Here is a 12635-nt window from a genome sequence, read left to right as displayed (position 1 = left end):
GGGTGACGTCAGCGACCCGGTCCCCGCCGCCGCCGCATCCTCCGCGCCTGCCAGGAGCCGGCGTCCCCCGCGCTGCTTGCGCTCGGCCTGGCCATGGATTCGGTCTCTCTGATGCCGCTCCTGCTGCTGCTGCTGCTGCAGCCTCCGCCCGCCACCCCCGCGGCGCCTGTCCGCGACCCCTTCGCCCTGCAGCTTGGGGACACGCAGAACTGCCAGCTGCGGTGCCGAGATCGCTACCCTAAACCTCAGCCTTCTCAGGTGAAGTGCGCGCAGCGCCAGCAGGAGGACCTGAGAGCTCTCCAGTGGGGGATGGGTTGAGGATGCAGTTCCTTCCGTTGGGAGCGGGAGGCCAGGGTTCCTCGGAGGGGGAAGGGGTCAGGGAAGGGGGTTCTTCAATGATGGTGGGCCCCTCTGGTGGGGGAAGGGCTGGCGTTCCTTCGACAGGGGCGAGCTCAGAGATCAGGAATCCCTCCGATGAAGGTGGGGATGTTTCTCCCGCAGGGGAGATGCCGTGGGGTCCCTTTGACACGGGGTGGGGGTTTAGTGATGCCAGTCCTTCCGATGAATTCGGGGTTCTGGGAGTCCCTCCAAGCCGGAGGCGGGAGGGGACTGAGGCGTCTATTGCTACCCAGCGGGTTCTGGCTCCCCTCTGCTGAGCCAGAACCTTGGGGGCGCCCAACCCCCACCTCCCTCAGGCCCGACAGTCCCCTTTTCCCCCTCTACTCAAGCATCTTCCACATCCTCTTCCCTACCCCGCTTAGAGCTACCAGTTCCCACCCGGATCCTCACGACCCCTCCCCCAGTCAGATCCCAATTTTCCCAGGTCTGAAGGATGACAAAACCTCCTCTGAGTCCCCCTTCCTTCTTCAGGCCCAAGAACCCCTCCTCTCTGGAGGGTTTTTTGAGGGCGGGGAGGATCATTGCTCTTCATCTTCTCCAGCTTTTCAACCATTCCCCAAACCCAGCAGCTTCCATTGTTTATTCTCCTCAAGCCGCACCGCCCCCCCCCCCCCGCCATCCTTCTCTCCTCCTTGGAGCTAACAGCCCCCACTAATATTCTTAGCCTCCTCATCAACCTCACCCCAAACTCCCTAGAAGATTTGGGGGGATCAAGGTCTTCTACCTCCCCGAGGGCTTTCTGCCCCTCCCCCTGCCTGAGCACGCAGCTTCGCTTCCAGGAGGAGCTGGGGGAGGACCCCATTCAATCCGGGAGAGCGAAGGCCTATGACAGGGCCGTCCTGACCAGCGCTTGCGAGCGAGGCTGCCGCCTCTTCTCCATCTGCCGATTCGTGGCCAGGAGCTCCAAGCCCAATGCCACTCAGGCTGAGTGTGAAGCAGGTGAGTGTTAGCTGGGTGGGCCAGGGTGGGGAGAGATGGCCTGGGACGGACTGTCCCCCAGTTACCCCCTCCTGCCCCCTGCAGCCTGTGTGGAGGCCTATGTGAAGGAGACAGAGCAGCAGGCTTGCAGCGAGGGCTGCTGGAGTCAGAACCCAGAGCCGCAGCCGGAGCCGGAGCTGGAGCAGAAGGTGGGCGCCCTCCCACCTGTGGCCCCAGGCCCATCCCCCCTCTCCTCTACTCCCCTCCCCAAATCTGCACTCATATTCACAGTCTCTCCCAGGCTCTCCATGCCATTCCGGACCTCCTGGGTGTCCTGGATTAAGCCATATGACATCTCAAGATTCAGTTGTCATCTCTGTGACATGGGATGTCCTCCCCGCCCCCCACTGCCGCCTCTCCCACCCAAACTGCCACCATTTACATTATTTAGCAAGCCTTTGTCCTGATCCAGGCCTAACCTCAGCCTGTCCGAAATTTCTTGTGCCACCCGAGGCACCTGAGACAGTGTCATCCCCATTTCATGCCCCCAGGGCAACTGGCCAAGGTCACCCAGGGCTGTGCAGAGGTGGGATTTAAAGCCAGTACTACCAGGGCTTATGACCACTCCTCACCTCCCTCATGTTCAGAGCTGACTTCTGAGCACCTACAATTTAGCTCCTGGTCTAAGCCCTGTCCTTGTGATGAACAGGTGGTCAGAATGGAAGTGTAGGGAGGAGGACCCTCCCAAGCACACATTCCCCACCCCAGGGAGAAATAATAACTGTACACTTATGATACTCTGTGGGTCTAGACAGTGCTGCATCAGGGGAAACTGAGGCACAGGAAATCCTTCATCCCAGTCAGAAACCCTTGGGCTGGGACTCCCCAGAAAGCCCTCTCCTGTCACCACTCATCCTCCTCCACCCTCCCCAGGCTTTCACTGTTCATAAAAGTCCTGTGTACCATCTTTTCTTCCTATTCCATGTTCTCTCCTGATGCTGTTAAAATAAGAACAATGATGATGGTAACATTTTTAATCATAGCAGCTACTATATATTAGGCACTTATGCTTTTTGTGTGTGTGTGACCCCATGGACTATACAGTCCATGGAATTCTCCAGGCCAGAATACTGGAGTGGGTAGCCTTTCCCTTCTCCAGGGGATCTTCCCAACCCAGGGATCAAACCCAGGTCTCCTGTATTGCAGGCAGATTCTTTACAAGCTGAGCTGTAAGGGAAGCCCAAGAATACTGGAGTGGGTAGCCTATCCCTTCTCTAGCAGATCTTCCCAACTCAGGAATTGAACCAGGGTCATGGATTCTTTACCAACTGTGCTATTGTTTAATTGAAATCTCATAGCAGTTCCCTGAGGGAAGAGTATCATTTCCCATTGTAGGGCTCAGAGAGAGCAATCCACTTTCCCAAGGGCACACAGTCAGTCAGCCAATGCAGTGCTGAGATCTCTATTCATCGTATGTAGCCCTGTTGCCCCAAACCACTTAGTGAATTTTGATCACAATGAATTTTCCCAGCTCCCCTCCCACTTAACACCCTACATTGGTGACATTTCTGTGCCCTGGGCCTCCCCTTGGCAGAGAAAGGTCCTGGAAGCTCCGAGTGGGGCCCTCTCGCTCTTGGACTTGTTTTCCACCCTCTGCAATGACCTTGTCAACTCGGCCCAGGGCTTCGTCTCCTCCACCTGGACATACTACCTGCAGACTGACAATGGGAAGGTGGTGGTGTTCCAGGTGAGGGCTCTGGCAGGGGCCACACCAGAGAAGTGGTTGGGTGGTCAGGGTAAGGAGGTGGGATGAATTGGTTCTTGGCTCATGGGATGCAAAGTCTATAGGTCAGTAAGCTTCAAGCACAGCTGGATCCAGGGGCTCAGTGTCTCAATCCACCCCTGGATTCTGCTGTCCTCTTCAGCAGCTTCATTCTCAGGCAAACACATCCCTTCTCACAGCAAGGTGGATGCCTAAGGCTCTGGATCACAACCTCTCTGAGGTTTTAACTAAGGTGGTTGGCCCTGGTTGAGTCACGTGATGACCTCTCAGCCAGTTTCTGTGATTTTATTAGCTAGTCCTGAATCATGTCCCTATCTTAGGTGTTGGAGGATGGGGTCAAGACAAATCAGGGTCCCACAATAGCAGGGAACAGTATCCCTGACATCACAGCCTGCAGCTGTGTCCTCTCTGTCCCCAGTGGAACTAGGTGCTAGCTGGGCATGGGATAACGTAACCTACATGGGGCGCAGAGAGGTGCCTGCTAGGGTCAAGTTGGTGCCTTTCTAAAGGGCTTCTCTGTGCTGTCTTGTTCCTGGCCCAGACCCAGCCTGTGGTAGAGAGCCTGGGGCATGAGGGAGCCCGTCTGCAGCGTGTGGAGGTGACCTGGCGGGGATCCCACCCTGAGGCTTTGGAGGTGCATGTTGGTAAGGTTCAAACCTAGACCAGTGTTCCTTCCAAAGGTGGCTCCGCTGTCACAGGGGGTTCTCCTGACAAATGAACCCTTGAGGATGGGTATTTCCATCTCTCAGTTCCTGGGGTTCCTTGATCTGTCTCCCTGGTTCCATGGTCCATCTCCAAGGGTTCCATGGTCCGTCTCCCTGAGTTCCATGATCCCTCTCCCAAGGTTCCATAGTCCACCTCCCTGAGTACCATGCTCCACCTGGGTTCCACGGTCCATCTCCCTGAGTTCTATGGTCTCTCTCCCAGGGTTCCATGGTCCCATCTCCCAGGGTTCCATGGTCCCTCTCCCAGAGTTCCATGGTCCATCTCTCAGGGTTCCTTGGTCCACCTCCCTGAGTTCCATAGTCCATCTCCCAGGATTCCGTGGTCCATCTCCCTGAATTCCATGGTCCATCTCCCAGAGTTCTGTGGTCTATCTCCCAGGGTTCCACGGCCTACCTCCCTGAGTTCCATGGTCCATCTCCCAGGGTTCCATGGTCCATATCCCTGAGTTCCATGGCCCATCTCCCAGGGTTCCATGGTCCATCTCCCTGAGTTCCATGGTCCCTCTCCCAGGGTTCCATAGTTTATCTCCCTGAGTTCCATGCTCCATCTGGGTTCCACGGTCCACCTCCCTGAGTTCTATGGTCCCTCTCCCAGGGTTCCATGGTCCCATCTCCCAGAGTTCCATTGTCCCTCTCCCAGAGTTCCATGGTCCATCTCCCAGGGTTCCATGGTCCATCTCCCTGAGTTCCGTGGTCCCTCTCCCAGAGTTCCATGGTCCATCTCTCAGGGTTCCTTGGTCCACCTCCCTGAGTTCCATAGTCCATCTCCCAGGATTCCGTGGTCCATCTCCCTGAATTCCATGGTCCATCTCCCAGAGTTCTGTGGTCTATCTCCCAGGGTTCCACGGCCTACCTCCCTGAGTTCCATGGTCCATCTCCCAGGGTTCCATGGTCCATATCCCTGAGTTCCATGGCCCATCTCCCAGGGTTCCATGGTCCATCTCCCTGAGTTCCATGGTCCCTCTCCCAGGGTTCCATAGTTTATCTCCCTGAGTTCCATGCTCCATCTGGGTTCCACGGTCCACCTCCCTGAGTTCTATGGTCCCTCTCCCAGGGTTCCATGGTCCCATCTCCCAGAGTTCCATTGTCCCTCTCCCAGAGTTCCATGGTCCATCTCCCAGGGTTCCATGGTCCATCTCCCTGAGTTCCGTGGTCCCTCTCCCAGAGTTCCATGGTCCATCTCTCAGGGTTCCTTGGTCCACCTCCCTGAGTTCCATAGTCCATCTCCCAGGATTCCGTGGTCCATCTCCCTGAATTCCATGGTCCATCTCCCAGAGTTCTGTGGTCTATCTCCCAGGGTTCCACGGCCTACCTCCCTGAGTTCCATGGTCCATCTCCCAGGGTTCCATGGTCCATATCCCTGAGTTCCATGGCCCATCTCCCAGGGTTCCATGGTCCATCTCCCTGAGTTCCATGGTCCCTCTCCCAGGGTTCCATAGTTTATCTCCCTGAGTTCCATGCTCCATCTGGGTTCCACGGTCCACCTCCCTGAGTTCTATGGTCCCTCTCCCAGGGTTCCATGGTCCCATCTCCCAGAGTTCCATTGTCCCTCTCCCAGAGTTCCATGGTCCATCTCCCAGGGTTCCATGGTCCATCTCCCTGAGTTCCGTGGTCCCTCTCCCAGAGTTCCATGGTCCATCTCCCAGGGTTCCATGGTCCATCTCCCTGAGTTCCATGGTCCATCTTCCAGAGTTCCATGGCCCATCTCCCAGGGTTCCATGGTCTACCCCCCTGAGTTCCACGGTCCATCTCCCAGGGTTCCATGGTCCATCTCCCAGGGTTCCACGGTCTACCTCCCTGAGTTCCATGGCCCATCTCCCAGGGTTCCATGGTCCACCTCCCTGAGCTCCATGGCCCATCTCCCAGGGTTCCGTGGTCTACCTCCCTGAGTTCCATGGTCCATCTCTCTGGGTTCCATGGTCCATCTTTCAGGGTTCTGATTTATTCCAAGACCCCATGCCCCATTGCCTCAGGTCCTGGCCCCCTGTTCACTCTCCATGGCTGCTGTCACCTCTTGGCTAAGACCTGGAGGCTACTGAAAGGTGACTTGTTCTCTCAGACCCTGTAGGCCCCTTGGACAAGGTAAGGAAGGCCAAGATTCGAGTCAAGACCAGCAGCAAGGCAAAGGTGGAGTCCGATGAGCTGCAGGACAATGACTTCCTCAGCTGCATGTCCCGGTGGGTGGCAGAAGCCTGGGGATGGTTTTGGGGTGGGACCTGAGGGAAGAGGCTCTCTGGTCCCACCAGGGCCCCTGAACATGCTTGCTTGGCGGGGTAGGCGCTCGGGGCTTCCTCGCTGGATCCTGGCCTGCTGCCTCTTCCTCTCCGTGCTGGTGATGCTGTGGCTGAGCTGCTCTACCCTGGTGACCGCGCCTGGCCAGCACCTCAAGTTCCAGGTGGGCAGGGCCCATGGGCAAAGATGGGAAAAAAAACCATTTCCTCATCTGGACAGGGCCACCCACTTTCCCATGGAGATAGGGACCCCTGACTTGCTATGTGACATTGGGCAAGTTTCTTCACTCTCATGAAATGAAAGGAACAACTCCCACCCTTAGTAGGGGCGACTTGAGATCTGGGGTGGGAAGGAGCCTTGCCAGGGTGGGGACTCATGGCCCTCTCTTGCTCTTCTTTCCCCTACAGCCCCTGACTCTGGAGCAGCACAAGGGTTATATGGTGGAGCCAGAGTGGTCCCTGTACCCTCCCCCGTCGCATGCCTATGCAGACAGCCCCCCGCCCTACAAGCTGAAACTGGACCTGACCAAGCTGTAGGCCTCCACTGCCAAGTTCAGGGGCTCCGGCGGTCTCACTTGCCCTTTGCCTAGGCATCCAGGTCAAGGTGGGACCATCCTTGGGCTCCTCCCTCCCCCAAATTCTTCTCTCTCCAGCCCCGGCCCTCACCCCCTGGATCCTGGGGGTGCTGTGCCCCTGCTGGGGGGCGGGATCTGACCTTGGTTCCTCCCTGTCTGCCTTCCCCAGAGCGTGTTACTTTTGTCTTCTATTCTGTAGCTTCTTGAGTATTTGAACCCTAGTTCCGTGCTGCCTTCCTCCTTCCTCCTCTCTCCCCTCTCCGGGGGGCTGAGGCCATAAGGGAGCCACTTTGTGCTAAGGCTCCCCCTTTTCTCCCCACCCCACCTCTGGAGACATATCCCTGTGAGAGGAGGTCCCCCTAAGAGAGGAGGTGGTGGGTGGCTCCATGCTGGGAGGGCGAATGAGGCTGATGTTGCAACATGGGGGTCAGAAGGAATAAACCATGTATATAAAAACCATCTTGGACTGAGCTTACTGCTATCAGTCTTTCCATCTGCCTCCGGGGGAGGAGGCCTGAGTGTGGCCATGACCCCTGCCCACCAGGCCCTTCCTGAGATGCACGACCCCAGGAACTCCCCATGGCTTGAGTGGTGCGAACCAGCTGCCACCTGAAAGGAACCAGCACACGTCACACTCCTAGCTTGGAGTGACTCTGGCAAAGTGGCTCCTGCCACCTGCCACCTGCCTGGCCTGGGTGGGTCAGTGCCCCTTCCTGGGCCTCTGTGTTGCTCTTGTGAAATGGACAGGGCACATCTCAAAGAGGACATTTGTTAATTTTGTCACAAGCTGGCTTCCATCCCCCTTTCTTTTGGGGATGGAGCTCTGTCCCATTGGAGGCAGTCTCAGGACCCTGTCCACAGGTTCTCCCCCCTTCCCTACCCAGGGGGCAAATGATGAGCTTTGGTGAGTTGGCATTCTTTCCCTACACTCTGCATTCAAGAGGAGTCTTTCTTGCCTGGGAAATCCCATGGACAGAGGACCCTGGCGGGCTATAGTCCATGGGGTTGCAAAGAGTTGGATACAACTTAGTGACTAAACACAAGTGTAACAGTGAAGACCCAGCACAGCCATAAATAAATAATCAAAATAAGAGGAGTCTTCTGGGACAGGAGCAGCCCACTGTGATGAGGCCGTAGCCATGACCCTCCATCCTTCCTGTCCATTCTGCAGACTCCCCAAGAGCCTCTCAATAAATCTTTTGGTTTAGTAGGCTAGAGTTGTTTCTGTTGCTGACAAGCAGAGAGTCTTGTTTGGTGGAGGCCGCATCTCCTGGGAAGAGTTTGGGATGAGGGACATGGTGGTCAGTGGGGCAGACGTTTCCAAGGGCTAATGGAGGCCTGTGGGTGGTGGGTGGGTGGGTGGTTGGGGGGAGGTGAGTTAGCCTGAATTAAGCTAGTGCCCCTCCACTTTTCATCCTGCCCTGTGTCCCAAGAAGTTGATTCACTTGGACCCTCAGCCTTCTGCTAGAGTCGGCCACCAGCAGGAATTAGAAGGAAAGAGAAGTGAGAGGCCCCGGGGGGAGTGTTCTCTCCCTACTTCTCTGTATGCCCCAACCCAAGACCACAGCTCCACCAAGTGGACCATCAGCCTAGGCATGTTAAAAAGCTCCTGACCGTTGCCCCTTCTGTGTGCTGCACCACCCCATGTCAGTTACCTACCCCTGCCGCACTTTGCAAATATCCCCTTTATTACCACTCTCCTGCACTGTCCATTCTGACTGGCTCCTGCTTGTTGCCTCGACCCTACCTGATATCATGAACATCAGGATTCAACCAAAAGGCAATCTAAGCCCTTGAGTAACATTCTGAGCCCAGCGTGGGATTTCAGGGAAGCCCCTAAGAATGTCACCAGGAAATACGACCTGGGCAGAGATGAGAAGTGATGGCAAGCCAGTGCGGCCCTGTAGAATATTCTGTGATGATGGAAGTGTTCTGTCTGTTCCATCTCCAGTCACACGATGTTGCAGAGCTCTCGCAAAATGGCTAATGCAACTCGATTGTGTTCCTCATTTTCTTTAGTTTGAGTTGATGTACATTTAAGGCTTTTCCTCTTTTTTTTATGGCAGTAAAAAATATGCATCATATAAAATATGCCATTTTAGCCAGGTTTTTTTTTTTTAACTTTGGCTAGGCGGCATGTGGGATTTTAGTTCCCCAACCAGGGATCGAACCTGCACTCCCTGCAGTGGAAGTGTGGAGTCTTAACCACTGGACTGCCTGAGAAGTCCCTTAGACAGTTTGTTTTTTTTTTTGCTGTGCTGGGTCTTTGTTGCTGCTCATGGGCTTTCTTTACTTGCAGCAAGCTGGGGGTTACTATGTAGTTATGGTATGAGGGCTTCCCTGCGGTGGCTTCTCTTGTCGCAGAGCACAGGCTCTAAACGTGTGAGCTTTAGTAGTTGTGGCACATGGGCTCAGCAGTTGCAGCTCACGGGCTGCAGAGTGTAGGCTCATTAGTTGTGGTACACAGGCTCTGTTGTTCTGCGGCATGTGGGATCTTCCCTTACCGGGGATCAAACAAGTGTTCTTTGCATTACAAGGTGGATTCTCAACCACTGGACCACCAGGGAAGCTCCCCCTTAAAAACTGTACAATTTTTAAGTGTCCAATTCAGGGACAATAGGTACATTCACAAGCTATAACAAACCTAGACAGTGTATTAAAAAGCAGAGACATCAATTTGCCAACAAAGGTATGTATAGTCAAAGCTACTGGTTTTTTGGTATAGTCAAAGCCAGTCATGCAGTGATGTGAGAGCTGGACCATAAAGAAGGCTGAGCACTGAAAAATTGTTGCTTTCGAGCTGTGGTGATGGAGAAGACTCCTGAGAGTCCCTTGGACAGCAAGGAGATCAAACAAGTCAATCCTAAAGGAAATCAGTCCTGAATATTCACTGGAAGGACTAACGCTGAAGCTTAAGTTCTAGTATTATGGCCACATGATGCAAAGAGCTGGGCTCATTAGAAAAGACCCAGATGCTGGGAAACATTAAGGGCAGGAGGAGAAGGGGACGACAGAGGATGAGATGGTTGGATGACATCACCAACTCAATGGACATGAGTTTGAGCAAGCTCTGGGAGACGGTGAAGGACAGGGAAGCCTGGTGTGCTGCAGTTCATGGGGTCGCAAAGAGTCGGACATGACTGAGCTACTGAACAACAACAATAGTGCTGTGGAGTTATCACCATTATCTATTTAAATGGTCGTTGTAATCCCTTAGCCCAGCTCAAAGAGAAGCTTGGCTACCCTTTCGCTTGAAGATTCACCCTGCCTCTGGCCTCCCATTCTCAATGAGTTTAGACACTTGAGTGGCATCTTGATTCTTCTCTGTCCTCACTCTATGTTGCTGCTTCAGCAGTGATTTTCCTCTTGGCCTCCAGCCCACATGCTTCTCTTTGCTTTCTTTGGCAATAGCCAAGATCCAACCGCCATCATCTCTTGCCCAACAAATGTGCCCATCTCTTCTCGGAGCTCCCTGCTTCCCTTTCAGCCACCCTCTAGCTCCAGGCAGCAGCTGGGGAGCCATTGGTATAAAGTATATCTAATTCTAGACATCACCCGCTTCTGGGTTCTAGTGCTGCAATGAGGAGCCCAAATATCCACATGATCCACCAGGTACCCCCATGACTTGGTCCAATTAGCATTTCCAACCACTTCTATGAAGCTGTGTCCCTTGCTCTCTATGGTCCAGCTACATAGGCTCTTTCTAGATTCCTTGAACCTACCTTGTTCCTTCCAACCCCAGGGCCTTTGCACTTGCATTTCCCTCTGGCAGGAACACCCCTGAAGCCTTGCTCTAACCAAGTTCTCAACACAAAGGACTCCTCCTCAACCAATCACATCCTTGCCACCCCAGTCTGCACCAGCATCCCATTACACCAATGCTCAACTCCTTGTTCATCTTCCCTGTGCCAACAAAATTTATGGTTGATTAATAATTATTTGTTTCAATGTCAGCCTCCTTTAACATAATTTTATGAGCTCCATGAAGTCAGCTCCCTAGGGTTTCACATGCGAGCTGACATGCAGCAGGTAATCAGTAATTATTCTTGATTGGGTATCTTCCTGCTTCCCTCTCAGACCCCAGAAGCAGCATCATCCAGTCAAATCCATTCCCTATGTGGGCTCTGACCTTGTCCCTCTCTTACAAGCTCCTTGTTGCCCTTGGATACCACCTAATTTCCTCTGCTTACCTTTTAAGGGCTTTTAAAATCCACCATGCTGGCAGCTACCACCTCCAATGTTCCTCCAACCTTTCATTCTGAAGACAGAAGGGGCATCAATGTTCTAGCCTGCAGACCTTTGCTATAGCTGCTCCTTCTGCGCAGAATTCAGGAGACCCTGGTTTGATTCCTGGGTCGGGAAGATCCATTGGTGAAGGAATAGGCTACCCACTCCAGTATTCTTTTGCTTCTCTGTGGCTCAGCTGGTGGAGAATCTGCCTGCGATTCAGAAGACCTGAGTTCTATCCCTGGGTTGGGAAGATCCCCTGGAAAAAGGAATGGCTACCCACTCCAGTATTCTGGCCTGGATAATTCCATGGACTGTATAGTTCATGAAGTCACAAAGAGTCGGACACGACTGAGCGACTTTCACTTTCACTTTCTGCTCAGGGCTTCCCTGGTGGCTCAGACAGTAAAGAATCTGCCTGCAAAGCAGGAGATCTGGATTCGATCCCTGGGTCGGGAAGATCCCCTGAAGAAGAGAATGGCTACTCTAGTGTTCTTACCTAGAGAATTCCGTGGACAGAAGAGCCTGACAGGCTATAGTCCATGGGGTCACAGAGTCAGACACAATGAACAACTAAGACTTTCTGCTCAGAATACCATCATAGACTTGGTAGGAATCAACCTGGCACCTGGCACTGTCATCTCTTCTTTCCTAACAGAACTGATTTGGTTTGATCACACCTATGTGGTTTAGGGGAAGTTGAGCAGCATGACCCAGCCTCCTCGGGTATTGATGGGATATATTGGGAGAGAGACATGACCTGTTAACTGGGGTTGTTGGGCTTGGGAGAATGAAGCATCTGTCTGAAGCAAGAGGCATGGAGAAAGACAGTGTCTTCATGCCATTGCTGGAAGTCCTGAAACAATAAAGCCATCTTGTCCTTGATTTTTGGCTTAATCCCATTTGCTTGGGGCTCCTTGGAACTGAAAAGTTGTGACTGATCCCTGTCTCTTTGTCCTCCCTCAAGACAGAGTTTTACAAGGGCAGAGTTTTGTTTGTATGCTCCTATGTGTCTAGCACATTGGTTCTTTTTTTCTTTTTTCTGCTGTGCTGCTTGGCTTGTGGAATCTTAGGTCCCCAACCTAAGATTGAACCCAGGCCCCTGGCAGGGAGAGCAGGGACCACTAACTACTGGACCACCAAGGAATTTCCTAATGCATTAATTGTTGAAACCCCTGTGACCATCCCAGAGTTGGACCCAGGGTAGATGCCTCATAGGTATGGAATGAAGAATGTCAGATGGTGCCAGTAGAAACGGAGTCTGCAGATGTGTGGAGGTGGGAGAGGAGTCCTTTCCAAGCAGGTGGTGAGTGACGGCTGCCTGGAAGAGATGGCAGCTGACTTGGGCTTTGAAGAATGGACAGAATCCAGGGACAACGGAGGGTGTCCCGGGTGCACAGGTGTGCGTGTGTATTCAGAGAAAAGTAATACCAATTCACATTACCTGTCTCTCCCAGGGCTTCACTGGGTAAGGGGCCCTGAGTGCCAAGTGAAGACTCTTCTGGAGTCTCAGGAGAAAGGGGGGCGCTTCACCTCCATCGGAGGCTCCTTCCCAGGGCAGGGGCTCACAGAGCTGAGCTGAGGATAACTCCTGACTCTCTGCAGCTCTTTGAACCTCAGGTTCCTTGTCTGCCCTCCCCAGCTTCACAAGGCATCTGGGAAGCCGCCCTCTCTGCCCCTCCCTCTGCTTTCCTCTCACATCCCAGTGCAGACCTGGTGGAGGGTGGGTGGGTGACTGGTGTCATGGCAACAAGCAGGAGCTCCCATGTGTCCGTGG

General features: G+C 53.8%; 1 protein-coding gene across 4 annotated transcripts; it reads left to right on the top strand.

Moving 5' to 3' along the window:
• On the top strand, window positions 1-7090 carry TMEM59L (transmembrane protein 59 like). 4 transcript variants are annotated; one of them, XM_081496257.1, is made up of 8 exons: window positions 1-258; window positions 1194-1338; window positions 1423-1526; window positions 2912-3064; window positions 3642-3744; window positions 5885-6002; window positions 6103-6220; window positions 6465-7090. In XM_081496257.1, exons 1-8 carry the CDS (start codon window positions 94-96, stop codon window positions 6591-6593), a joined length of 1035 nt encoding a protein of 344 aa, XP_081352383.1. In that variant the 5' UTR covers window positions 1-93; the 3' UTR covers window positions 6594-7090. The 4 variants fall into 4 exon arrangements, with proteins under 4 accessions (XP_081352383.1, XP_081352382.1, XP_081352381.1 ...); XM_081496256.1 differs by having other exon boundaries at window positions 1182-1338; XM_081496255.1 differs by having other exon boundaries at window positions 1179-1338.
• The last annotated feature ends 5545 nt before the right edge of the window (window positions 7091-12635 follow it).

Source organism: Giraffa tippelskirchi, chromosome 6 (genome assembly GCF_054371585.1).
Source record: "Giraffa tippelskirchi isolate mGirTip1 chromosome 6, T2T-mGirTip1v1.2.pri, whole genome shotgun sequence".
NCBI classification, from domain to species: Eukaryota; Metazoa; Chordata; class Mammalia; order Artiodactyla; family Giraffidae; genus Giraffa; species Giraffa tippelskirchi.
Note: the sequence above shows the minus strand (reverse complement) of the source record. Positions and strands in the feature narration are given on the sequence as shown.

What these genes read in the sequence shown, in the direction of transcription:
- TMEM59L (XM_081496255.1), top strand. Translation starts at nt 94, where the DNA reads ATGGATTCGGTCTCTCTGATGCCGCTCCTGCTGCTGCTGCTGCTGCAG. An exon ending in TCAGGCTGAGTGTGAAGCAG is followed by an intron (nt 1,339 to 1,422) that starts GTGAGTGTTAGC and finishes TGCCCCCTGCAG; the next exon opens with CCTGTGTGGAGGCCTATGTG. An exon ending in TTCCTCAGCTGCATGTCCCG is followed by an intron (nt 6,003 to 6,102) that starts GTGGGTGGCAGA and finishes TTGGCGGGGTAG; the next exon opens with GCGCTCGGGGCTTCCTCGCT.